This window comes from Megalops cyprinoides, chromosome 22 (genome assembly GCF_013368585.1).
Source record: "Megalops cyprinoides isolate fMegCyp1 chromosome 22, fMegCyp1.pri, whole genome shotgun sequence".
NCBI classification, from domain to species: Eukaryota; Metazoa; Chordata; class Actinopteri; order Elopiformes; family Megalopidae; genus Megalops; species Megalops cyprinoides.
In genome coordinates this window covers 17,618,909-17,646,868 of record NC_050604.1, presented here as the reverse complement: position 1 = coordinate 17,646,868, position 27,960 = coordinate 17,618,909, and the positions used below count along the sequence as shown (strand labels likewise).

The 27,960-nt window shown below is 38.5% G+C and overlaps 1 protein-coding gene across 2 annotated transcripts in view; it reads left to right on the top strand.

The window, feature by feature from the left end:
- The first annotated feature begins 429 nt into the window (after nt 1-429).
- spock3 (SPARC (osteonectin), cwcv and kazal like domains proteoglycan 3) overlaps nt 430-27,960 on the top strand; it is a 35,278-nt gene continuing 7,747 nt past the window's right edge. The window contains exons 1-7 of one of the 2 annotated variants that reach the window (XM_036516798.1): nt 430-571; nt 712-843; nt 16,361-16,369; nt 16,471-16,510; nt 17,732-17,840; nt 21,830-21,938; nt 23,372-23,480. In XM_036516798.1, the coding sequence (XP_036372691.1) occupies nt 560-571; nt 712-843; nt 16,361-16,369; nt 16,471-16,510; nt 17,732-17,840; nt 21,830-21,938; nt 23,372-23,480 (520 nt within the window). In that variant the 5' untranslated portion in view covers nt 430-559. The remainder of the gene's footprint in view (nt 572-711; nt 844-16,360; nt 16,370-16,470; nt 16,511-17,731; nt 17,841-21,829; nt 21,939-23,371; nt 23,481-27,960) is intronic. The other variant, XM_036516799.1, reaches the window with a different exon arrangement.

Below are 27,960 nucleotides of genomic sequence, written 5' to 3'. Positions count from 1 at the left end.
CTCTTTAGATGACACAATCAATGTTGCGTTATAAACCTGTATATTTATTGTGCCATACTGTTATAATTTAGGTAAAAAAGCTTACAGTTAAAACATGAAAGACACACCCTAGTAAAACTTCCTTAAAAAAAAAAAAAAACTCAGAAAAGCTTACTACCCTAGATTAATGTCTAATATAAGATTCAAAACGCCGTGTCAGTGCCGTGTCCAAGTGGAGAAGGCTTTTTTATTATTTATTATTCGGAACTGTGGTTCGGTTTGGTCAAACACCGTTCAACGTAGAACATTGCAGCAGGTCGAATGACGGGGTCATTCTCTCTCTCTCTCTCTCTCTCTCTCTCTCTCTCTCTCTCTCTCTCTCTCTCTCTCTCGTCTGCGCGGACGGTGGAAGCGTAGGGGGTTCTTTTGCGCGCACCCGCCACCGCGAGATTGCGCTCAGTGCGGAGAGCGGAGCGGAGGACCGACTGCCAGGCAGCGAAGCTGAAGTGCTGTTAGTCGCAGCTGAGAGATAGCAGCAGAAAGGCAGATAGGATTGTCATCTTCATGCAACTGCGTTGAGATGACTCGGAAGGTGACAGTTGCCCTAATTATATCGAACGCGTGCAGTTAAACCCCGCTGTTATGCAAAAATGTGTCCTTTCGCAAGCGCAGGGAATGCGAATACACCGTGTTATAGTCTGACATGTCTTTTTGTCTTCCCCTGTGTTGCAGATGCTGAATGCAGCTTTGTTGTGCGTCTGTGCAGTCGCCTGCTGTCAGGTTCTCCCGGCAGCAGCCAGATCGGACGGCGGCAATTTTCTGGATGATAAATGGCTCACCGGACGCTGGGATAAATTTCGAGACGTACGTACGCTTGCAATATACTGTCCTTTCGATTATCATTTTTTCAGCCCGGTGCGTTTGCGCTTTCAGGTCGTGTTTGTGTTGTGTGTTTTCGTAAGGATACGCAAAAAGGACGCGCGCGTTATCTCGAAGTTGTTCACGTATAGTCTACGAGACTCGGGCATCATACAGCATTGCAGTTAATAGCAAGAGAGGACATACTTTTATTGAAAAATAATTATAGGCAGTCATTATATCTGGCTGTATGACGCGTATCCGCATGATAAGAATACATTTAGTATGTGCAATGTGCTCCTTTTTAGGACAGGAGCTAACCAATCACCTGAAGTTAAAAAGCTAATTTGGTGGGCTACGATGTCGTCGTGCTAACGCAGATGAAATTATTTGTCATTGATGTAGAAAGTCACCAAGTGGTCTGAGAGTAATAATCCAACTATAGATAATCGGTTAGAATGGACTGCAGACTTATTATTTTGCTACACAGCATCGATGTGTGCGTAAACGTTACTCTGCGGTTCTGTTTTGTTCTCACCTAGCTGTACTCCTTGATCACAGTTAGTCGCTGTATGTCATTAATGTGAAGCAATGTTGTCTCTGAGTAATGTCCACTGAAAGAGAATCGCAATGCCATTGGTTATAATACAGCCTGTAATTATCTCAAAATGTCATAAACAAGTTTTCAAATAATTACATTCCTTCGTGGTTATCATAAGAAAATGGTTAAAATAAGCAAATGATGACCCTCTAAAAAATGTTCTGTTTCATTTGAGGTTGTTTCAGAGGAAGATTTTCAAAATGTGTATCAGGCAACCTAATCAATAATAGAAGACATCAGCGTATATTGGTATTAATTCAGTGATATTGTGAACAAAAATCCTTGAATGTTGCTATGTATACAAATTAACAGTAATGTTAATAGTAAGACTGGAGGGACACAAACACATTGGCTGTGTGGCTAAACTTACTGTTATGGAGAAACCGATCAAATCCAACCAGCATTGTATTGAACGTTGGTGAAATCTCTAGACTGGACTGGTGGCAGGGATAGTTGTTTTGGAGTTTCTGCAGATGTTTGAAATGTGTGGGAAAATCAAATTGCAGAAAGCTAGTCAATGATCTGTGGTCCAACTATTCATGTAATGTAATGGAGAAAGAGGGGCCGAGTTGTTTTTCATATAGTACTCACCACACACTTTCCAATGATTGGTTCAGAGACAGAGGGAGAGAAAGAGTAACCAATGAGGAATGCATGTTAAAATATCATCAGTCTATGCTGTCCCATTATATAGCTAGCTGGCAACATTATTTCAAGTAAGTTATGTGTGTGTATGTGCATCCGAGACAAACGCAGGCTTACCCTTTCCATTCAGAAGCGAACCTCCGAAATGGAAAATATTTATCTGAATTTTCTGTTACTGTTCTTGAGCCCAGATCAGGTCATAACGCAATTTTGTCTGTTATTTCAACATCAGCTTCACGGATTGAAATAGATAACAACTGATTAAATCACAGCATCAAATGTAGCACTTAAAGCTCAAAGTCATGCTGCTGCCAAGAATTGTTTTACAAAAGCTGTCACCATGGAAAAGTGCTCCTCTTACATTTATCAGACAGTACATTTTGAATAAAAATATTTTATGCAACCTATACTAGTGCAAACTACATTAGTACTAATATTTAGAAAGCAGTGTGTATGCTGTGCAAGTGAATATAATCTGTAGGGTGTGTAATGTTAATGTGAACACGCTGCATACTTTTAAATTTAAAACATAAATGACAGCGCTTGAAATAACCAAATGTAGTTAAAAATAAAAGATATATTTCAGTTGTATATTGATACAGAACACACATTGACAACATTAAGTTTATTCCAAAATCTAGTTATGCTGAATCATTTTCAAAGGTGTGCTGTTTCCTTGCCAAAGGCAAAATGGTATTGCATTTAAAGTTAAACTGAGTGAACTGGTGCTGTTAACAGATGTTTCCAAAGACAAACCTTCATGCCATGTTTGAGTATTCACCCCATTATGTTGTTATATAGCTTTTGATACCACAGGTCTTACAGGAAAAGTTACCCTTAATTTTTTCTGGTCCTTATTTGACGTTGACCTTTGAATAAGATTGACAAAAGATGAAAAAAAAACATCTCTTTCCAAATCTGAATACCGGTGGTACAACCAATTTTATTCTGAGGACTGTCATTTAGATCAAAGGGGCTTTGGTCAACAGCCTTGGGAGTTGTACCTGATTGTCTGACATGTCGGGCGGGGTTTTGAGAAGCTACAGAAGAGGACTGGCACTATCTCTAAGAGTCTACGGTACACTCAATCTCCTCCTTTGAGGCTTTTTAAAAGAAGTTGAGCTGTTTTATGAGTTTTCACAAATAAAACTTTTGTGGCATATCCTAGAGAGAAACACGCTGTTCTCGTCCCATATATCTCTTGGTTATGTCCCTATTGCAAATCTTAGTGTCAGTGATTTATATCAGCTCTGCACATAGAACAAAAAAGTTAAAAGTACAGTTTGAAATATTAGTAATAATAAATTTTTATTGCTGTGTATATGTCTGTCATCCTTTATTGAATCTAAAAATAATGATGAATTGATATTTAACCTGGTGTCTTCCTCTGGGAAATAAACTATTTTTAGCTCTCCGTATTCATAATGCTCTTGAGATTCGACAGCAAAGCAGATACAGGATCATTTTAGTTTATTTGATCCAGAATTAAATGTAAAGTGTCTTTTGTCAGAACAAACCTGAGGCATCTTAATTAGTTACCTTGAAAATATGGGAAATTCACACTGAGACAGTTTATTAATTATATTTTTTAGAAAATCTGCCTAATGGACCTGCAATTAACACATAATTAACAAGTTATGTGTGGATACATATGTTGCTGTCTACCACTTGCTGCAGAGATGGAAAGAAGGTGAGGTGGTCAAAATCCATCAACTGCAAACACAATCCCCCTCTAGCTGCTGGTGAATCGCGGATCAGACTTCTTATATATTAGTCTTGTGTACATGAAACTGAGCCTTGAGCAGAGCTTTATAGATTCAACCACTCAAGAATGGCAGCCAGTAACCTGCTCGTTGGCTCTATACAAATCCCTGTTATTGGCCAACCTGGGGGCATCACCCTTTAATGATTGACTTTCATTTCTTATGACTGTAGTAAATTCACAGTACTATTCATTGACACAAAGTTGACTATTGAAATACTTAAACTTATGTTATGAGCATATGATCAATGAGCAAGTCATTCAGCAAATTTAGAAGATATGACATTAAGACATTTGATTTTGTGATAGTGTTATGGTTTAGTTTGATGCCAATGCAGGCCTACTAAGTTTCCGTCATCAAGTATTTTTGGAACATATGCCAATTGTAAATCTTTTGCTGAACTTGTTTTGACAGATAAACCATATTTGATGATTTAGCAAGGCATTTAATGAGTTTAAGTGGTTTCGTTTTAATCCATAAAACCCAATGTATTACTGTTACAGCTGCATCTTTTTGTTTGACTTAATATTCGGAACACAGGATGATTTCACTTGTGAAGTGAAAAAAGGTTTATTCTGTCACGCCTCATTTAAAGGCCTTACGCTGGCAACTGGAATAGATTTCCTGGAGAAGATTAGGCGGTCATTATAATAAGCTGTAAGTAAAAAGGACTTTTTGTTCTTTTTTACTTTATAGTTCCACAAGATAATCACAGTATCCTCGGGGGCCAGACAAGCATGTTGAATTTAGCTGATTGCTTTTAAATGCTAGTCCCTCGGTCAGGCATTGGCATATGGTAATACCCGTACAGCATTTCATTGCTTCCCGTTTTTGTCCAATTTAACAGCGGTTCCTGAGAGGATTGGCCCTTTATTCTTATTTGCATGGCTGAAACATATAGCTACCAATTTTCATTAAGAATCAGCAATACACTGCTTTGGAACAAAACATTTTTTGGCTTGGTTTGAAAGGTTTTGTTTTTCTTTTTTTTAGTCAGCATTTACTCTAATGCTTCTAAGTATGTTTTGTTGTTATTATTAAGTGTTTGTTTTTTTAGATGCTTTTATCAAGAATGAATTACATATCTTGTGTTCGGACATGTTATTCATTTGTACAGCTGAACATTTTTTAAAGTAATTTGGGTTAAACACCTAGTTCATGGGTACAACCGCCATGCCCAGTTCAGAATTTAAACCAGCAACATTTTGGTTGCAAATGGGGTTTCCTAGCTCCTCCACACCATTCTATCACTAGATTTACTTTCCAGTAACAAAATGAAACTGACATATTTGAATTCTTGCTGTGAAATGGTGAAAATAAAAACATCAACTTGTTAAGATTAGTCATTTTCAGGAGCTTGCATTCAGAGGGAATGTCTATGAGCTATCACTCAGGGTTGAATAGATTCTTTGTTTTAATGTTGATGTCCTAAGAACCAGGATATGATTATTTCACATGTCAAAATCACTCTAAAGTTTATGCCATCCTTTTCTGTATAAATGACAACTCAGCTTTTACCTTTCAGATTTGAAACCCAATATTATTGGTGCAGACCTGTCAGTGCATGGAACACTTTCTTTAGCATGACATGTCTGTTTCCCACAACTGAGAAATGTTATTACTTGTTTTCACAATGGCAGATAGTAGGTTTATCTCATTGCTGTTACGCGAAAGTGCATAGCGCTTTTTTCTCACGTCAGGGCAGATGTTCAGTTTAGGAAGATTGTCAAGATTATTTTATTTGTGTTCATGTTATAAATTAATATTTTGCAAAAACATTTCCTATTGAATTTGAACAAATTCTTTAAATGACATTGTCAAGCAACATTAAATGCCAACATGAAAATGACCAAGGTTACCTATACAGTAAGAAAGTACTTCTTGGATTCCATTTTTTATTTGACCAACACATGTGATCTTACCTCATTTTACCATTTTACCATGCCCTCTTTATTATCAGATATTCCTGTGTTTGTGGTCAGTTGATATTTTAGCAGTAGTCCATTTTAATGTTCTGTTGGTCACCACTGTTTATTATACATGAAGAGATCATTCCCATGCCATCACTTTGATGTTCTTGCCATTTTTGTCTTCTTTATCATCATAATTTGAATTTTTTGTGGGCCATCTGCCAGTCATCACTGCCCAGATGTTTCAGGGGTACATTCTGTGATGGCTTGCCTAAAAGTAACCTCCATACGTCCATATTATTGATTTATTTGGCTAATTTAAGCCTGTGTACACCAGAATTACCATTCTTGCTGTAGAGAAAACACAATAAACGTGTAAGAATGACTAGTTCTCTACCTTGCGTATCTGGTTGCAAGCACACGCTGGCCCCTGGTTCATTTTCTCATGCCGCTGGAATAAAATCTAGCTTCCCTGGGGAAACTGCACTGGCAATTACCCCAACAGCACATCATCACTTTAAAGAGGCATCCGTTTCAAAATAGCCGTTAAGCCAACTTGTCTGGAGAGTGTAACGAAGAGTTGGCTACATCTTATCTGCAATCATTCAGCCAGTGTTTTCCTTTATAGTACACATCTCCCCATTATTCTGTATGTGGAAATGAGAAGCTGCTGTGTCGTGAATTGGATGCATCTGCAACGAGTGTGGTCTGAGTCAGGTTCAAATCCACGACCTGCGCAATTGCAAAGCAAAACTTCCTGGCAAGACGAATAGCTGCAGGCATAAGAACCCAGGTCCCTCCCTGCAGGGGAACCAGTGGAGCTCTGATTATTAGCCTGGTGAGACATAGCTATCTGTAGCTAAGAGTTTTTTTTTTTTTTCAGTTCACATCACTCATACATTTCCCATCAGTATCAAAACATTCAATACACATCAAAGTATGGTGTCTACCCAAAATTACATTATACTGATATGAAAGCAACATAATGAAAAAGGCAATATTTGTGTTAGGTAACAGATTTACGGCCTATTAATAAAATAAATATCAATACAGGGCATCCCACTGAAGCAATAACAGTCTGTATGGTTTACGCGGATCCAAGGAAAGGAAATAAGTTGAGAACACGAGAACTTGTCATCTTTTTCATGTCATGACTATAATAAGCTGAAAAAGCAAGTGTTTTGGTTTTACATTGAAGACATTCATGAAGGGTCCTATAGGCACCACATAATATAAGAACACCAGAAAAATAACAGCTGAATAACTGAGAGAAGTTTCCAGACCACATTTTTATTATGGAATTTTAAGCCACGAATCATAATGTAATTCAAAAAATGTAATGCATAAAAGTTCTTTTAATGTGCCCTCAATCTAACATCTCTCCTTCTCTGAGGTCCCTTATTAATCAAGGCGGGCCAGATCTGATGAAAGCCTAAAAGCCTAGAAGCCTGTAAGTTCAGAAATAGGAACTGGAATTTAGAGTGGAATTATGAGTCTGCACTGTAACTCCTGCTTTCTCACCGCAGTAGCTTTGTCACATTCAGTTTGGCAGAGATGTGTATAGATGTCTGGGATTGGTTACTCTGTTCACTCCTCAAATATCCTCAAACTGCTAAATGCACTTTACAAAGCATATGCTACCAGTGGTTACAGGTATCCAGGGCTGTTCTTGCTATTATTGGTTTATATTATCAGTTGTATTGGTTATATCATATATTATGCTGTTATTGGTTAAACTAAAATGGTTGTGATTGTTTATTTCCTTGCTAGACACCTTTACCTAGTGAAGCTTTTGTGTATTATTATTGTACATGACCATATATTTACTGATTCAGGCTAAATGTCTGAATTAAAATTACAACAGTCCATCTGGGACTTCAAGCCTATAACATGGTGGTAACAAGCCCAGTTCTTTAATGACTTTAAATTGAAAACCACGGATGAAATAATATGTTATGAATAATCAGGAATAGAGGGAAATGCATGGCATAACATGAATAGAGCATTTGATCTGTGTGTCTGTTTGTACTCTCTTTAGTTGCTATAAAAGTTGCTGAAATGTAGCTGCATCACTTAAATGCATTTGATTATGATATACATTATTATATATTCATGAATGATAACCGTGATCATAGCAAGCTGGTAGTAACTGGATTTGTGGGCATCCCATGCATTTGAAGACAGCAGTTGTGCAGAGCCTCCAACCCACAGAAGTCTGCTGGATTTCTGGCATTGCAACGTAATATGTACAGCATGTGTCCTTGGATAACCTGTGCAATTATCTTTCTTCGTGTGTCTCCTTTTGCATGTGGTTAAAGCAGTGGATAAGGAAGGCAAGTGTGAGTCTAATACTTTAAGTAGTGAATTTGGATACCAAACTAAAGCTTGTAAGTCTGGCTTTTGCTCTTGACTGTCTTTGCTGTCTCGGTGCTCACTGTACCTTGTCATTAGGGGCTGATTGAAATGTCAGTGTCAATGCTTGCATCTCAAAACTGGAGTTTTGCTTCACCCCATTGGCTATAACTTCTGGAACCTTTTCAAAGGAATGCATAAGGAAAAATCTTATTTTAAAAGTACTTCTTAAATCTTAAAAATAGTCCATATACCTTCTCTTGTTTCTTGTACTAACCAACGTACGTCATGAAAATGTTCCTCTAGGTTATATTCATTGCTGACTTACATGTTAAAAGAATATGCAAAGTATATATACATAGGTGTGTGTGTATGTGCATGCTTGTGTGTGAGGGCGCGTGCGTGTTAAGACTTTAGTAAACAGGCGAACGGTGGCATTTCACTCGGGTTCAATTAAATGCAACATTATGCTGAAGGGCTTTTGCCAAAAAGCATTAAAAACCCTCCCAAGCTGTGCTCCCACCAAGTCCAGCAGCCGTATGTTTTGTTCTGCTGTCCTGAGCTATTTGTGTCATGAAGAATGAATGACGCAAAGAAGGTGAGGCTCCACGCTGCAGGCTGTTTCTGCTGCAGAGCGCCCCATCTCCAATGTGAACAGAGAAAACTTTTCATAACAGACCCAGAACTCTTTTCAATACGTAGCTTGACTGAACACTCACATCTAGCTTTGGGATTTTCCTTTTTTTTCCCCCTCAGGGATAGCACATGCTTGTGTAGCCAGCTTAGGGGTATTGTGGCGTTACCTCTGTGACACTATCATAGTGACCGTTCTATATGAGCAGAAGGAAAGCTTGTGGGACGCAATACCTGCATAGCTCAGTGTGGGCAGTATTAATGAAGTGTGTGCGTTCAGAGTTGGACATGTACTGTGCGCGCCTTCTGCTTCAGCAGAGACATAGTAATACTTGGATCCAACAGTGGGAAACATAGCAGAGATAGACTACACACCAATTATCACAGTGTCATTTTCACATGAGATTGTTTGCCCTCGTGGCATGCCACCATATACAATATGGAATTCGCCATTTCTCCAGCTACTGCTGGTGACAGCTAATTACACATTGTAGCATGCATTACTGAACTCTCAAGGTGTGTGTTGAAGACATTTTCCAGGTGCCATTTTTCTTCCTGCTCTTACAGCTAAAATAGTTTGCAGGTGGTTAGAAAACAGAGCCAATATTAGCATTATTAGCATTAGCATATTAGGTTTTTTATTTATTTATTTATTTTTTTACAAGAAAGGATTCTATAATGCCTCGATCCAGGAGCATGTGTTTAATCACCATTTACCATAATTATTATTATTGTCATTTCTAATGCTTTGCCACTCATGCTCTGGTAAGCCTCAGGTATGCTTGTGCAGCTACAGGAAGCCATTTCACTTATTGCAAAATTTCATCATACTGGGGAGGAAATCTACTGAAGTGTGTTTACATAAGGATTTTGCATTTTTAGACAAAGCTTTGAATTAGATTTATTTAAAGAGAGCAGTCAGTAATTTGTGCATGTAGTCCATTAGTGAATGAAACCCTTTGGCTAGTCTTCAGCCTAGGAGAGCCTCTCCTTCATCTAATTTCTGTGGTCTTAAAAACATATAACATATACTGTATGTATACAGCAAGGACCAAATGCCTGTATTGATTTACAGAGTTAGGTTTTTTTCCTGTAATATAAATCAGGCAGTGTTTTATAATTCATTTTAAATCTTTCTTTTTTGAATGATGTTTAAACCTTTAGGCGATTGCTCTGAAAGAGCTGCTGATAATCGAGTCATTGTATGAATTCCTCTGAGGTTAGTTGCAGTATGGGAAAGATTAAGTTATGCAAGTGGGTAATTTTGCATCTGAATATATTTGTCAGTGCTGGGGCTACACACTCCATGTTGAAGACATGTATAATCCAATTGATTTTCACAATGTATTAACAGACAGAGAGGATGTTAAAATAATTCATTGGAGTTAAAGAGTAGCATTTTAAACAGTTCAGGTTAATGGGGGTAGAAAAAAAATGGAAGAGGAGGGGAAATACATTAGTATTTTTAAATGGGTAAGACAGCAGAAGATAGATGAAGACTGCAAATTTCTAATATTGGTGCATGATGCAGTTCTGTATAGCCCTGGGGGGGAAGGGAAGAGAACATTGGGGCCTTGATTCAATTAACATTTGTTCTTAACTATGAATAACAATTAAATGTGAGTGCATTTTTATAAACAGGCTTTTTTCATTCAGTTTGGTGATTTCCGAATGCACTGTATTGGTAGTGAAAATAAAATCCAGGAATGGATGTCTCTGGGAGGCAGCTAGTGTTCAAATGTGTCCAATTTGGTCTGTTTTCACATTAGTCCCAGTGTTCACATTCTGATCCAAATGGAGGGCCATTTGAGTACAGATGGTGTATTTCAAAGCACTTTTATTCTTAGTTAAATTATTCATCAGCTATACAAACATGTTGTTTATAAAAAAAACGTTGAAGGGCTAAAACAGAATGTGTAATTCAGACAACACTATCATTTAGGCAACACTATTATCTCTTTGCAGGTATTCCTTATTTTTAGTAATTAATATCTAGAGGTTACGTTTATAGCAGTGAGCATATTGTCAGTTTATATCCACCGCAGAGGGCTAATCTTCGTAGTCCACATGAATACAAGGTCACCCAAGTGACAGACAGCTGCCTCGCATTCAGCTTATCCTGAATCATGCTGATCTCAACATATCCATTACGATCTACTATAAGCACAGACTCGTGCCTAAAACAGTTGCTGATCGATGAGCACCGGGGCCCTGATATTCCTCGTTTGCTGGAACGCTGCATTATGATTTTGTGGCCCTGGAACAGAGACAGGTCCGCTCCATCAGTGAGCTGGAAAATACTCCTCATTAGTCCTCGGTGTTATGATTTCCTGTGTGCTCCCCGAAGCCTAATTTTGAAGGATGCCTTTGCTTCGCCCTCAGTGGAGGTAATAAGCTTTCCAGTGAGGGGCTGATAAAGGGCACCTAGAGTTGTTCCCTGTTAGGAAGCATGTTTGGTTGGACAATGATAGGCTCTCTGCAAAGATGGCTAGTGAAACCTGTGCTTGTTATTTGTCTCGCACCGGTTTTTCACAATGAAATCCTGTAAAGTATTGGATTCAGTGGACGGTGGACGCAGTGCTTAAAGAGCTGGACTTACAACCAGAAGGTGTCAGGTTCAAATCGCTTGTGAGATTCAGTTTTTTTTCCACTATGGGCAAAGCTCTTAACCTGTCCTGCTTCTGTAAATGTCCGGTCATATGTGGGTGGGTGTGTAAAATTCCCAATGCAGCGTGTTTTTTTTTTGCCAGGGAGATGGATAAATAATTTGATGTCTTGTTTTCGTTATCTTTAAAAAAAAAATGTAATCACATCATCACGTTAGCATTATCTGGTGTGCCCATGCATGCCCTGGCCTTGTCCCTGGCACTCCCACAATGTAAAGTGCTCTCAACCGACAGGGCTTTGAACCCATGCCAACGTGGTGAAAAACACCGCGGGGCAGAGCAGGCCAAGGGGACAGCTGCTGTGTGACAGACGCAGGCGTCGGAACGGTTTGTGTTTTATGAAGACGTCAGAGAGGAGGAGATCCAGCGCCAGCTTCCAGCCTGTATGTTCAACCAGCTATAGCTGCCTTGCTTAATGTACCCTAAAGAGTACAATCTGGTGATGTAGTGTGGAGACAGGGCGCAAAGTGAACGTGTGAAAATGGTGGGGGTTTTTATGTCTAAACATTCTCCGTTGCTGGATAATTCATGATCGCTTGATAATGCTGTAGGTATTAATAGCGAAATTAATGAGAGAGGTCATTAGCCCAATTTCAGTTGAATTCTATCCTTGGCCCTTTGTCAGGGTTTTCCATCAGATTAAGCAAGATCCCTGTTTTAAGGCCCCTATTGAGTCTTACAGCAATTACCTCACTTGGAGTTATGAGGTGAAGGAAATGGAAGTTTTTTTTTTTTTTATACATTCATAACGTGAGTTAAAATGCATGAAAAATGTGGTGTTAGGAACTTAAAAATGTTTAATTTTCCTTGGCTCAAAGTTAATGACTGAGCACACTTTAGCTAGATGGAACAGAGGCTGAATTGCAGCATTGTGCATGACCTGGAAGCTGAGGTTGCCACGTATTTACAGTATTTATGTAAGATTTCATGAGCATTTGGACCTTCTTGGTTCTGTATTTCTCTGCGTGCATTTCAGAATGCTGCACCCTGACTCATCCACTGAACTAAAAAAAAACAGCATGTCAGCCTGACTCAGATATAGATTACATTTCTTTTCAGTTTCTTATATGAAAGGGTGCCCTTTGTGGAGAGTTTCATGAACCCATACTTTTTAAATCGTCAGAGTGCATGAGCCCCCTTAACGCTTTTCAGCATCAATCGCTGTGACCTTTGAGTAAAGTGGCTTTCTCATCATCCTGCAGTCACGTAGCCAGTTAACCTGTCCCAGGTTATTCAGTCAGCTCACTCGTGACCATGGCAGCTGGGCCATCAATCACTTTCATTAAGAGATAAGGGGGAGCAGTTAAGCCCCCCCCCCCAATCATTAAGGATCCCCATCCCAGACAGTGAGACTTTAGTGGTTGGTATGTCTACAATTTATTCACGTTTGTGTATGTGAATATATGATTGTTGTGTGTTTTATGTTTTGATTGAATAATGTAGGTATGTTGCACTAATTGTTCAATCAATCGACTAAAGTGTTACTCTTTTTAATGAAGATTTTTGTCTAGCTTTATTTCAGATTCTGTGTCACTGACATGAGCTGTTTGTCACCCTGATCACCCAGCTTTTTTCTAAGTTCTAAGCACTTTAGGATATCATTACAAGGTTTCTTGTTTCACTACTTAATGTTGAAGAATTTGTCTGAGAATTAATTAAAGCTGTTTTTCAGCTATTTTAAAACACATTTCAAATTATAGTACAGGATGTAAAAAGCCATTAATATAGTTCTTGAAAAATCTTGAAATATTTACCTCTAAAATAGCGCAACACCCACTGAGTGGGCAATTTCGCCTATGCTGCCATTTTCTTGTCAGAAACAGGCAATTTTTGTCCTTTTTTTGGCACACACGTTGTTGCCAGGGGAATATTTAATAACATAAAAGTCCTTTGGCTGTAGATGGACAGTATTTTCTGCTAAATAGTGTAGAATGCGTAATTTTAGATCTCATTCATATGATGAAGTAAGCACGTGGGAGAAGAACATATGGCTTATTGTGGTCATTGTGTTTGTGTACCATGCCTTTGTTGCTGTTTTGGAGGGGTCGATTGCAGAGTAACTAAGATATGAATTTACCCTCTCCATTTTCCATACTGTTTCTTAAGGGTAAAGATTTTGAACGATTTACCCCTCCACCAAATAGCGACTGATTACTTTATAAACCCATTTGATGTATAGAATACAATATAGTCTTCCACAGACTGCTAGTTGATATCTATGAAACAGCAGTTTTGCTTTATTTATAATAAATGGCACTGCCAGCTCAAGTGGTCATTTTTAAGTGGCTACATGGTGTCTAATAACTGGCAGAAAATATTTATACTAAGTTATTCAGCCTGGTTGGTACCTTTCAGAGCATTTCAATTTTGCTAATTTATTAGGTGAATCCCCTTTTAAAAATAGGCTTACATTTAAATTTACATGTATTCATTTGACAGACACGTTCATCCAAAGTGACATACAAGTCAGGCTGAGTACAACACAAGGAAAAAAGAAGCACTGCATGACCAGGTTTCAATGGTTGGCCAGACAAGGTACAAGCTAGCTGGTAGAGATAACAAGTGCTTTAAACCATTAGATTACATTTGTTCATGGTTTAATAGGAAACAGTTTTGGGACATGAGAAATTCATTTAGGTGGTAGTGTTTCAGGTGCTCAGGTGAGAGCAGAAGAGCTGGGTCTTAGGCTTCCCCATCAGTTCCCCCCCCCCAGTCATTACTTCTCATTGTGATCAAACTATCTAAGCATTTAGAATATTAATATAAAGCGCATCTTTTGCATCTGTGTTTTTATGAAACAGCATCAGTAGTGAGCTTACATAAATGGATAATACAAGTTAAATACTTTGTACTTCCTAGTTTAATGGGCAACATATTTTGACTGTTGTCCACAACAAGTTGTGAGATTCTACAGTCTTTGTGAGATGGAAGATAGATCTTGAATTTTTTTGCCACAGATTTAAATAGAACTGATTTTACCAAACCACATATAGGATGGTAGCTCATTAGTGAAACTAGTTTTCGCTGCTTTGTTTGTGTTCCAACTCAGAATATGTACAGTAATGGATTAGAATTTAGATATCTATTTAACACATACTGCACTGTTGTAGATTAAGCTAACCAAATGATGTTAGTCCACCTGCCTAGTTAACCAGCTATGTAAAATAACATGCATGTATGGTTGCTAGCAATACTGAAAGGAGTTATTCAGCTATGACTAACCTTCACATTACACATGGTATTCATCACACAGCAACAATTATTCTGTGTCTGTGAGAGGAGAAATGTAGCTGGTACTGGCTTTCTTTCTTGCGGTAAACAGTCTGAGTTCCAGTTTCAGCCAAGAATGGTCAGAGTCCTTGAAAGCACACAACTGTAGGTTGCTGAGCAGAGTAGCAGCACTAGGTCCACCCTGAGAAAGGATTGATTCCTCCTCTCCAAAAGATGCTGAACATGTGTATTCCTCGTGGCCCAGAGTGGTTGGGCCTGGAGCGGCCAAAATTGGCTTGCACTGCATATTCCTTGTGCTCCTCACCAAAGCTTTCATCAAAATCCATCCTGTATACCATGATAGCGCATTTGAAATTACCCGCTGCCAGCAATGTATAGGTTGTAATAAGTCAGACCACTCTCTTCGGAGGTTGGTCTTTGCAGGGTGGTTGGCATGGTTTCCTTTGTGAAATGAACCGAAGCTTCCTTCTTACATGATGAAAGGCACTCATTCAGTTTATCCAAGATGTTTTTGAAGATCCCCCATGCAGCAGTTTTGATTTGAAAACAGACAGTACCCACTTCTCCTTTACTTATTTGTTTACTGAAGAGGTATTATAAGGTGGAAGTCTTTGTATGAAGTTGGCACAGTAAAATTGTTTTCTTTTTTATACCCTATTTTGTCATTTTAAACCCACGTTAAAATGTTTTCACCTACTGCTGTAAAATATAAAGATATGTTGCACAGGTAGCTATATCTTTTTGGACTCATTTTGTATATTCTTAATGATGTGAGCTGAGATGGAAGGATTATGAATTGCTTTGACTGTAAGCATGTAATTTACGTTTACTACCATTCCATAATTATTTATGCAAGCATGTGTATTAGGGCTTCATGTGTACTGTAAATAATCTGTGTCATAATTGTGAGAGATCATTATAATTTATTTATATTTTATGGGAAAGAAAAATGTAGAATTTGATGAAATTCGGAGAAATTCTGTATCAGAAATCTATTTTTAGATACAGCTTTGGATCAATCCCGAATCTTAAAATCAATTTCAGCAATTAATAAATATTTGAATATGCACCCCACTTCACACCCTCGTGCCAAGTCACTACATAATGGCAGTCAAGCCAACTCAGGGAGATTATGGTGTTGAAACAGACAGGCGTGCGGATTCATATGCCAGGATCCTGTCAGCGAGGAGATGTGTTTCTGTATCACTGTCCCCTCTCAGCGGGATGCAGACCAGTGAGTGACGGAGACACACACAGCCATATGGAGACTCAGACGCCACTGTCTTCCGAGGATTTGGGGAACAAAGGCGTTGGCAGGCCACTTGGCTGGATTTCTGTCTACCACACGTTAAAGCATATTAGCTGTCTGCGTCAATTAATTGCAGTGTTGAACTGGCAGCATATCAACAGTTTTTGACAGTTTTGATTCCTGTGAAATCAGATTACCACCGCATTCTGCAAGATTGAACCACATGAAGTAGTCCTTCAAATCAATGTGCTGGTGTGTGTGTGTGTCTGTGTGTGTGCACTTGTGCACATCATTCTTTTTTATGTTTTTACTTATGAAAGCCACTAGTATGATATTTATTATTATGATGATATGACTTCATGCACACATTTTTCATCAGGGATAAATCTCAATATTCTTATTGCTATGCATAATTATTCTTTATATGTTTTAATATTTATTGTTATTCTCTTTTTATTGCTGCCCCCATTCAGGAGGTGGAGGTTTGTATCTGTACCTTCGCATATTTTCTGTACTTTCGTCCAAATTGCTTTTTCATTTTAATCCCTTTTTGTTTCATAACTTTGTACAACTCTCATTTCAGGAGCCTGGAACCTGGAATCCTGGCAAGCCTTTTGATCAAGGTAGGAACAGGATTATAATTCTGACCCCAGAATTGCATGAACCTATGCACCTATTCATTTAGCTTGAAAGAAAAAAAAAACAATTATGAAAATGAGAAGATAGCGAGAAGGTTGTCCATCATACTAATACACATTCTTATCAGAAATGTTGAGAGAGGTGGGACATAGTACCTGGTTTTACATTACACATGTTGTTCTGTAGATAGCAGAAAGCATTCGTTTCAGAATGGCTCTGGGTGCAAAACAATTATACACAACCCATCCTTCCTCAGACTGAGAAAATGCCTTTCCCATTATTTGAATCAAATTACTTTGATTAATCTGATTTACACATGACCACACGCATGCTCCCTAACAAACCCACTGACACACACACACATGCACACACACAGATAGGCAACAATAGAATTAGAGTGCAGTCAGATGATAGCTGATGGATAATCTTTTAAAGCCAGTTCAGGATTTACATAAGGCTCTTAAGGACAGAGGTCACTCTAACCGTGGTGGTGGACATCGCTGTTAGGCAGAGACTGTGACAACCTATTTAACTACAAAGATCTGCTTAGTGTCTTTAATGGGACATAATTCTATTAGGAAGGACTATAATTCCAGGAACCGAAAGTGGTATTTTGGCTTGGTAGTATGCCTTTTGAGACAACAGTTTCTTATTCAGATACGTTTTTTTTTCTTTTTCAAGTGACAATCCAGAAGCCAATGTTTTATTTTTTTTTTAGTTCATGGTATAAAAAAGGTGTTTTTTTTTCACCAGTCTAGAAAACGCAAAGTAAGCCTGTTGTTATCTTTCAGTGTTATCCAGAGGGCTCTGGAAATGATATACATTTTTGACAGCATAATACTGTTTTATTTTGTTTTTTTTTTTTTGGATCATCAAAACATTTCCGCAATGAATTATCATGTGCATTCTGAGTACTCTCAGAATGACTAGCTCAGCCATAACGATGATTCGGGTACCCAATGCCACCATGGTCATCACCTTTGTTGAGATTCTTATCACAGCATGTCCTTCCAGTTTACCTCTGCTCCTGCCACAGTCTGTCACTATAAGTGTCATGTCATGATCTCTCTGAATGCTTCTGTCTGTTTCTTGTGCCTTACTAACATTTATTTACATAATTTTCCTTTTTTTTTATTTTTACACTTTTCCATGACAGGTTGTTGTCAAAGAGAGCTCTTTTTTTTCTCTCTCTGTTCATCCTGCAGCTCTGGACCCTGCCAAAGACCCATGCCAGAAGGTTAAATGCAGCCATCACAAGGTCTGTGTGGCACAGGGCCACCAAACAGCAAGTTGCGTCAGTCAAAGGCGGATGAGGTAAACATATTGAATTTGTCTCTAAAATGGTGTGAACTACATTCGGGACATTGATATTGGCAAATAATTTGTTACCATGAATCTGTGTTTTAGTGTTTTTGTAAAAGTCTAAATTATCTGGTATTCTGGTATGTTTATATATAGACTTTACTCCCCTTTGTCAGTAATGTGGACTGAGATATGCATGTTATTATTGGAAGAATGTATGTCCAGTGTAAATGTACTGACAGTAATGGCTGATGCTCTGATTGAAATGTGCAGGGCTATTATCCAATCAGAGAAGTAATTTTGATATAATAGTACGAGGGGGGGGGGGGGGGGGGGAGAGACCCTGGCAGAGCTGCTGAACAGTGTGCCTCTCCTCTAGTAAAGGGCAGAGCTTGGTTTTGATGCAGTCACTTGTTTGTCACGTACAGTGTTGCCTCAACTGAAGAGTCTCTTGACAGGAGTTGGCTTTTTATCAGTTAGAGTACAATGAACAAACTCTTTTGCTCTAAATGGCTCTGCTGTGCCAAGCTGCATTTAGACATGGTGTCATGATCCTGCTTCTAAAACAAAGAAAAAAAACAACAAAACAATGGAACAGTGAATGACCAGTTCCTCCAGAAATGCATGTACGTTTTACATGACTGTATCCCTGTTCGAACCAAAATCAATGTTAAATGAATACCCAAGTAAAACCTGTGAATATTGGCAGAAGGATTCCTGCACGCCAGTTAAAACTGTATGCAGCTTCACTCCTTGTCATTAGCACGTGTACTATAACTCCCGTGCTGCATATGCCAAACTTCATTTGCACTCGATAAGTGGGTAAAAACAGTGTTGCCCCAGGCTGCGAATACCTGTTTATCTGTGTGTGACATTTTGGTAGGAAAAATAAGCTTCCAAGTATTGTTTTTTCTGTTGTTTGTGTTATATTGTTACAATGTACTGCACAAGCATCTTTGATATTTGATATCTTTGATATTGAAGTTCATCACATTGTATTTATACATCTTACTGCACTCATGTCTTTGGTATTGCACTAGTTTAGACATGTTAAATACAAAGAAAACAGAACTGTTGTCAGGTCAGCATGCATTATTAGCAGGAAGGTTTAGGGGGTCCAGAGGCATAGACTGATTGATAGACGGGCCTATTTGGCTATGCATATTCGAATGTATGTCCAGGTGGAGAGGATGTTCAGAAATATGAAATGGTGGATGCAAACAAAACCCATTAATGTGTCTTAGAGAACAGTAAAAACAACATCATTTTGTCGAGACGCACACAGGGGAAATTATGTCGGACTGGTATGCACATTTGATATAGTGGTGAAGAACCCAAGAGGGAGAGAGTTTATTCGGCTGTTTTATGGTGCTTTCTTCCACTGCATACTCTGCAAGATTTTATTGTTTGCTTACATTTCATAAGCGTTTAGCCCAATTACGACAAAGCTGGCAGGAGCGAAGTGGATGCAATGTCTTGCCAAATATGAGAATGAATCGTGTGTGCGTGTGTGTGTGTGTGTGTGTGTGTGTGTGTGTGTGTGTTTGTGTGTGTGTGGTGTGTTCGTGTGAGTGTGAGGGCTTGTGCTGGAAGAAAACCTGAGACTGCCACAGAAACTGAACTGGCAGAAACAATACAAGCAGTAAGAGGTGGCCTAATTTTTCCTGACACATATTTTTTACAGCTCTACTCTCATCAACAGCCACTGTTCCTGTGCAAATGTACATGTAAATAGGGTTGAATTTGTCTGAATAAAGACGCTCCATATTGGTAGTAAAAATAATAGTATATGGGGCAAAACAAGTTTGATCTGGTTGATCTTATGTCACAGACTATGCTCCTTTCTATTTGTCTATCAGATTTAAATGTCATGAAATCCTTTCCAATACAGACGGTTATGCCCTGAATACTTATTTTATATAGTCTTTTTTAGTATCAGTTACATAACTATAGCAGACATGACATTTTGTGGAGAAGTTACAATGAAATGCATTTACTTTAAATGTAAACTTTAGACAGAAATATGTGAGTTTGCACCCTGTGCTCAACTTTACAATGAGAAGGAGGGACTTATAAGCAGACTACCATCAGATAAAGGGAGTATTTTACTTCCCTTTAACTGCAAATAGAGCATAGACTTTTCCTGACAATCATAATGTAGCATGTGTGAGTATGTGGAGCTTCGAATCAATTCAAAATATTTCCTCAAAAAGTCAGCTAATTGAAAATGAACCCTAGGGAAAGTGTTTCTTTAGATGGAGACACATCTAGGTTTTACCATTCTTAGAAAAAACCCATGGTACCTATTAAATCTTAGATTCTGCATCATAATTATACATTACATACAAATTTCCAAAACTCAAATGTTGCCCCATTTTTTATATTACAATAAAGTAGCATTTTGCATGTCAGCAATGTTTCCTTATCTGTACCAAGATTAAAAAAAAAAAACATGAACGTTTCCTTTGAGTGCAGATTTTATTTTGGTGGTTTTTGTCAAATGGCCATTGACGTTAGTGCTTGATTTCCTACTTCACAGACACAATGAAGCACTGCCAGGTTTACAGATTTGCATCGCAGCATTACTTCTTAGGGAACGACACACTTGGTAGTCCCCAGGAGTTCTGCCACGCAATTTTTTGTGCCTCTCACTGGCACCCAGATGATCCAGCACTTTCTCTATGATCGCTTTGGAGATTCAGTCACTTTACTGGAGTTTTCCAAGAAAGAAACTGTGAATTGTACACCTTCAGTCAATTTCTATTTAAAGGCTTCCTGCAGTGAATCCAAATAGATTCAAGTGGTCTCCGCTTCTCTACACCAAATATGTTTAGATAGAAAAACGGCAGTAATGAAATAGTGTACTCCTTAAGACCTTCTGTCGTTCACCCTTTTTTAAAATTGTCATGTTTTTTCTTGAAGCTGTTGGAGATTTTTTGTCACTCAATTATATTTTCATTTAATGAGTTTTGAAAAGGTGTTTCATGATGCGGAAATGTTCAGCCTTCTCTGAAAAGTGCCCTGCATGTTTTAAAATCATCTCTTCTTTTTTATCTTGTTAAATTGTCTTTTCGGTTCAGACAGTCAATTGAATCTGAATTAGGCCAAGCACTACGCAACCCCTACATATCTTCTGAAGAGTGCTCATGTATTAATTTGATTAGTAAAGGACACGGGATACTAATCACAGAGAAAAAGGATGAAATGGTATTTTACTGTATGTACTTGAAGGTCACAAGTGATCAAAATGGTGTGCTTCAATAATTGAAGACACACAGATAAGATTTGAATTTATTGCAAGCATAGTGAGGGCTTTTGTGTGTAAGATATTGGCTGTCATGCCGTTTACTGTATCTTATGATGTCCATGCTGATTCTGAAATATCGATCAAATAACGATCAAATCAAATATCCCTGTAACAAGGGAACAATTATTCAGGGACAATGTTTGTAACATTTATAGTTTAATAGTGATCTACAAGTGATGAATGTTTTTATGTAGAGAAATACTGTATAGCACCATGACTCAAAATGTTTTTTTATGAAATCTGAGGTTTCAGTTAAGTGTTTTTCCCATTGTAAGGATGAAGAATAAGTCAGAATGATATTAAATGTAGCTTTTACTGCAGAATTGATATTCTTTATGAAGCAATTAAGCATCATTTCTGAAATGTACACCCCCATTAGATGCTAGATCATCTGAAAAGCACATTGTTTTGGCTCATTGATTATGAATTATGTCCAACAAACAAGGAAGACATGTGTTCCACTTTTTCAAAAGAAAAGCTATCTGTATCTGATGCACGTTACATCATAAAATAATTTCAAAATGGATGCCACAACCACATCCCCAAACACACATACACACTCACAATCACTCCACCCTCATACTGTTATAACCTTCTTTGTTTTGGTAGAGAATATATCAGGTCACCAACTAGAAAAAACCTCATAACCTAGTTAGATCGATTCATAATTCATAGTTTTACTCTTTCTTCCCAGTTTTAAAGTCGGCCTCTCTCAGAACCCAATATCTTCAAAATGCAAGCCATGCCCAGTTGTCCATCCTGACCCTGTGTGTGGAACTGACGGACATACCTACTCCTCAAAGGTGAGCCAGAACCCACAGGTGTCTTTCAGGCAGACAAGAAATGAGTGATAAAAAAAATGATGTGGTGTAACACGCTGCAGACTGAACGGAGGTCCGCTAAGACATAAAGGTTTTAGAAATGTGTCCTCTCGCCTGGTGCACATTTCTGCCCGTGGGCAGGCCCGCGTCCTCTGTGGTCGGCCTCAGTAGTGCACATTGACAATGATGCCCTATGAAAGGGTTTAATACCACCGGCCTGACCGCAGGCTGACCGTGTGTGGTGGGGAACGGTTTAAAGAGATCCCACAAATGGCACTGTGTTCACATGTCTAATGGAAGTACAGTAAGTGATGGGTCAGCCATTTTATAAAAAAATGTCCTCTTCCCTCCCTGACCACGATGCAGAAATGTAAAGGACATGGAGACCTCCAAATTACCTTTAACAGTGAGATACAAACCCTTGACATTGCCGCAGAGACATTGTGGTCATTTTGCTTTTAGAAGTCATTGAGAGTGTACAAAGCCCAAGAGCACACAGAGAGTGCATACAGCTTAGCATTGTGTTATGAATGGCATTTTGTTTTAGCTTCAATTGTATCACTACTGCTTTATGTCAAGGTAAAATACAAAAAGGTGCCGTGCCATATGTTGCGTGTACAACAGTTGGGAGTGACATTCAGAAATGGTCAGGTGTCTGTTATATCTGAAGATGCTCTCAAAGCCAGTGTCCATGAGCGTTAAGGTCAGGGAGATGTCTCTATTGTGAAAGTGTGATAGCTTGCCTGTCAGTATTTATCACTTTCATTGCCGGCGTGACTTTGCCAGCAAAAGCATATTTAACTCTTTCAATGCTAGGCAATCTTTTGTCAAGAATGAATGTGTCGAATTTCATGATTTTTTAAATAAAATTATGGCAGGAGCTTCACCACCTTAACCGATAATATTTTAAAAACGACCTTTTTAATGATTATTATTTCACATGCCTGCAGAGGAAGAGTTTGAAACTGAAACTTTTCCCAGGGAGTTGTGAATTTAAGTCAGAAAAATTATATTTATTTGAAAGAATGTAACATGCAATGAGAGACCTCTTTCACATTTTCCCACTGGCATAAGAGTTGTTTGGGGGAATTCAGCAACATTACTCCTTTTGAAAAAATAATTACCTTTGTTTTCCTGGGACATCATTTCCAGAGTTTGGCTGTGGCTGTACATGAGTTTTTAATTATTATCATTATTTCGAATGGATGAGCAAGCTCTGGAGTGTCGTCATGTTCATTTGACCGAATTCTACACACGACTCCTTCAGCACACTGCTTTGAAATTGATAAAGTGAGTGTCATAAGCAGCACAATATTCATACGTCTATGTTTTCATCAGATACTTGTGGTGATTTTGCTTGAGATTTCTGTCTTTTTGAAACTGGCATAATAATGCAGTGCACTTGTGTCTCTCAGTGCAAACTGGAGTACCAGGCCTGTGTATCGGGGAAGCAGATATCGGTAAAGTGTACGGGCCAATGTCCCTGCCCCTCCAGCAAGTCAAGGAACAGAGTGGAGAAGAAAGGTAAGTACAAACGGATCATTCGTGTCCCGTGGCTTATTTATAAACATCAGTCTTTGTAAAGCAATGACGGGAGCCTTAACGTGGGTGCAGCTAGTATGTTATCATTGTGCTTTGTTATGGTACACAAAGTTTTTTGATTGGTTCATGTGTGTGAGTGATTAACAGCATATGGATGCTCCACTCTTGGGGATGACGAAGCCTGCCATTGCTAAAGTAAAGGTGTTTAGGACCAGGTTAATCAAGTGGTTTTACTATTTAGCAGAAGCTGCAAATATAATAATAGGTAGTAGATTATGAAGCCTACTGTAACTGCCTTGCTTTGGACCGTATCTGTTGACCCCAGCAACCCCGTATATAACTCTTGGCTCCATGCACCCTGACATAAAGCAATGTATATGGAAACATTATGCTACACTGTACGCCCCTTGTGTCAGTTTCAATTAGGATTTGATTTATTTCCAGTTGCCCACTAGTGGCTCATCTGGGAAATGCGGTCCACACTGAAAGATGAAAAGCATATGCATGCCAGTACAGTACTTATTTACATCATCTTACTTTCGGTTTACTCTCCTCTTGGACAAGCAGCTGTAGGAGTGGTAATGCAATGCATTTATCTATTCTTACAAACCATTTCTAATATAAAATATAGTCACACCTAATAAAAACCTTCTGATTGCTTCACCACTCCATTCCATTCACTTTAAATAAAAACTCTTCATTTTTTTTAAATAAACCTAAGTATGGGAAACCATTTCAGAAATGTCTGTTTTATTTGCTGTTGACTGAAAAAAATTCCAGCTGTTGTTTTTGCTGAAATTTAACATGCTCTTGAAAAGTCACGACACATTTTCTCAAACAAATCTCACGCTCAAAATATGTGAGACTTAAAGCCTTGCGTGTCCTTCGGTCGGTTCGATGTACAATGTACAAACAGTAATGTGTGCTAACACAGGCAGTTATATAAGCAACGTCTCACACAACAGGAAGTGCCAAAAAAACCCCACATTTTCACTCGTGGCTGTCAGCAAATATTTGGCTGGAAATGTGAGAGGTATCGCATCACAACGTGCAGTTTTGATTCAACCCTCAGGGGCAGTCAAGTAATGTGTCAGATCTGCCAAACGTCACGTTCACGATTCATCAATGTCAGTCCTCTCCAATGCGCATGCTATACCAAAAATATGCTGCGATACCACTCCTCCAAGAGAGTGCTCTCCATCACAGAATCTTGCCGAAGGGCAGTGTTGAAAATACTCGGAGGCACTAGGGTTTCACACAGATAGAGGTGAGACAAATTTGTTAGACACGGAAGCTGCTACCAACACATGCAGTCGCCATCATCCAATAGGGAAAGCAGGACAAAGGAAGGTTTGAGAGATCCAGATTTAAAGTTGGGGAAAAGGTTGCTCGTTCCAGAAACCTGGGGCAACCTTAAGGGTTGATGGCAAAAATCTAAAAACTGCACTTTGACATGTCCAAAAATTAAACTCAAGCCTCATAATTCAAACGTTATTAGCCGCTGGTCATTAAAGTAATGAAACCACTGTTAGAGTCATTTGACTTCTCAAGGACTAGACTTTCCTGAGTGACAGTGTCCATATAGAGGAAGAGTAAACATTGACCATACTTGCAAAGCTCCAGAGCTTTTAATATATAAATCCATGAATTCTTTCTCTACAATAAAGGTTTCCTTACCTTTTGAATGTTTTACCTGGGTTGCCATGGTGTGAACTGTGGCAGTTTTCAGCCATTTAAATGATGTGTAAAGGGCATATTTATTTCCTTTTATTAAATCAGTTCCTCATCAGTAGTAGAACTATGTATGGACCCAATGTTTATGTTGCAGTTGACAAAACCATCCATTTCTTGTTCGATTACTTCTCAAATTAATTATTTATTTCTTTTACTGTGAAGAACATTGTTATAATACTTGCAAGAGCTACACATGACTTTCCCTCAATACCTGAGAGAGTAGTTAATCAGCTGATTGTTTTAATACCTGCAGTGTGTCTGAAACTGATCAGGAAATACCTTACTTGGTATTCCCAAGGTGACACTAGGACAGGGACAATGTTCTTTATTTCCAAATTTTAGTTAAGCAATGTTGGGGCCATGACAATTCCCAAACAACAAGCAGTCAGCATAGTCCAAGTTCCTCACAAGCCAGTATATACACATTTGGAAGGTCACATTTGATGTGGTTATAGAGGTACTTTTATTTGGACTGAAGTCAGACGAAGGGACTGTACCTGGCCGTGGGCCGAGGTCGTTGGCCCTCTGTGAGGACATCATCGACAGGGAAAAGGGGTGGAGGAGGAATGCTGTGAACAGCTGACACAAAAAGGAAGTGGTGAGTGGGATTTTCCTAGTCGTGGATGGGACCGGTTTATCTAGGTTTGATTAATTGCATAGGGATTGTCTGAAAGTTCTCCCAAATCTTTGTTTTCACAGTTTTGCCCACATTACCTCACACCCACTAAAGATGCGCTATTCAGAACATGCTAAATATTTCCGGAATTTTCCAAGGAACTTGGCCAATTTTTGATCATTTTTTCATTGCCCTGGATGTTTTTGTTCAACCTCGAGATGATAACGAGATGAACTAAATAAACACTGCTCAAGATAAACCCCAGCCCATTGCTTTGACATTGTAAGATCACTGCATTACATTATTAGCATTTAGCAGGCACTCTTATCCAGAGCAACTTACATAGGTTACAGTTTTTTTTACATGTTGCCCATATGTTATAGCTGGATAATTACTGAAACATTTCTGGGTTAAGTATCTTGAACAAGGGTACAACAGCAGTGCCCCATTGTGGATTCAAACGGGCAACCTTTCGTGTACAAGTTATGCTCCTTACCACTATGCTACACTGCAGCATCCAGCATAGTTGTGCCTCTAAAAGTACCCATAATTCTTTGAAACTTCAAGTAACTTGTAATGTGCCACAAGACCTGATACCTGTTGGTTGAAAAGGTCAGAATTTAGGCTATGCAGACAGGACAGACCAAAATATTTTAGGGGAACAGGAGTATTTGCAATGATTAATATTGAAAAAAATTTTGAGGTGAAAAATTAGAAAAAGTCAATGCAAGAGCAGATACGAAAGATTGTCCAGGTTTGGTCATTTAATCTGTGGCCATATGAAGTTGTATCCGAATTGTATGCATTCAGATCAGGGTTGATGATGCAGAAGTAAGTGTTTGTGAGGACTCAGACCTTAGGGTCATCGTGGTTATTTTTGTTACACATCCCAAAAGAGCTTAACTCTCAGGGCTGTTTAAGGAGAGGGAACACACAGACAACCCAAAAGTTTCCAGAAGTTTTTGTTATGGAACCTTTTAAGTTCGAACCTCCAAGTTCATGTTGTTTCTGATCGATTGGAAGTGCATGCTTTATTAAAAGCTATGACAGTCAGAATAGGTTTTTATCCTTGGTGGAGACATCTGCTTTTTGTTTTTATCGATTGTTTCTCAAAATCCCGATCTTCTTCACAAATACAAACTTAGAACTGACTAAACTGAATGTTGTTTTGTAGCCATGAAGGATGGTAGCTGGCTCACAATAACATCATCCTATCAGTGCTTTTCTTATAATTCAGGATATATTAGAGTCCATCAATATCCTTGGAGATGGCTAAACCCAGGAAATGTGCATATGCTTAGAATATCTAATGACAAGTTAAAGATGGCTATTAAATTTATTGATGTATTCAATGGATGAAAAAGCTAAAAGCTCTTTATTTTGACTTTTATCACAGATGAATCGACCCCATTGCATCCTCCAAAGAGCCCTCTGGTTTTTCTTTTCTTAGATACTTAATTGGTGTCTCACTGTCATTTTACCATGATCTATGACTTTGGTTGTAAAAATCATGAATAGTTCCACATAACCCTGCTAAAGGTGCAGTGCCATGGACTCCCAGTAAGGGTGGGAAATTAACTAGCTGAAATTGACTAGCTGGTGAATGATAAAAGTGTACCAACCACTTTTACAGGCAAATATACATATTTGTATATTAGTTTGCACTCAGTGTCCAATGACATTTTTGTATTCTTTTGTGTGATGTTAAAAATTGTATTTATCTCGCTAGTGAATTAGCTACTGAGAATTTCAGTAACTCACGAAAACCCATAACAAAAATCACAGCAACACAGTAGTTGTCGTTATAGTTAGCTATGAGCTAGCTACAAAGCTAATACATTTTAATATGTTTAATGTTTAACATTTTATTTACTGCTTTACTGCTTGTACAGACCCACAAAAAATTCACTGAGCATGATTTCTACCCCTGGAGTCTACACAGTGCATTTTTTCCTCTCCATCTGTCAACAGCTGAATACGAATTAATTCTAGATCCTTAGATCATCTGAATGAAACACAGTGTGTTGGAAAATGAATTATTATGAATGAATGCCAGCTTCACCAGTGAAACGTAAACAACATCTGTGTCATTTATGCATGAAACTAGTTGCA